Source organism: Myotis davidii, unplaced genomic scaffold (genome assembly GCF_000327345.1).
Source record: "Myotis davidii unplaced genomic scaffold, ASM32734v1 scaffold370, whole genome shotgun sequence".
Taxonomy (NCBI): domain Eukaryota; kingdom Metazoa; phylum Chordata; class Mammalia; order Chiroptera; family Vespertilionidae; genus Myotis; species Myotis davidii.
In genome coordinates, this window is record NW_006288615.1 from 12,234,741 (window position 1) to 12,235,283 (window position 543).

General features: G+C 32.2%; 1 protein-coding gene across 1 annotated transcript in view; it reads left to right on the forward strand.

Annotated features, from left to right (window-relative positions):
* TTN (titin) overlaps nucleotides 1–543 on the forward strand; it is a 283,199-nt gene that overhangs the window by 30,001 nt on the left and 252,655 nt on the right. Inside the window, 1 exon segment of the mRNA XM_015561820.1 lies at nucleotides 324–513. Coding sequence (XP_015417306.1) covers nucleotides 324–513 — 190 coding nt within the window.

Consider the following 543-nt stretch of genomic DNA (forward strand, 5'->3'; position numbering starts at 1 on the left):
TGGGGATTTTATATATATGCAGAAAAAGGCAAACACTAGCATGACCATGTGCATTACTGCCAAGATCCCTTTGTTTGTATAATAAACATCTAAACTTTTGTAAGCCACACTCTTAGACTATCATTTACCCAAGACACTGCAACATGAACTAGCAAAGTTGATTTTAAGTAATGCAGATTAAAAACAATACTAAGAGCTTTCTAAGATTTTCTCTTAGTTAGAAACTTTCATCAATCCTTTTCTCTGAAACTAATATACTTAAAAGAATTTCTATCAGTGAGGATATGTCTTTTTAACAAACTATCATCTTTTTTGCTACATAGGAATTCCACATTTCTTCTTTTGAAGAGAGGCTTATTAAAGAAATTGAATACAGGATAATAAAGACTACATTAGAAGAACTTCTTGAAGAAGATGGAGAAGAAAAGATGGCAGTTGACATTTCTGAATCTGAAGCTGTTGAAGCAGGATTTGATTTAAGAGTCAAGAATTATAGGATTCTTGAGGGGATGGGTGTTACCTTTCATTGAAAGATGTCTTTCA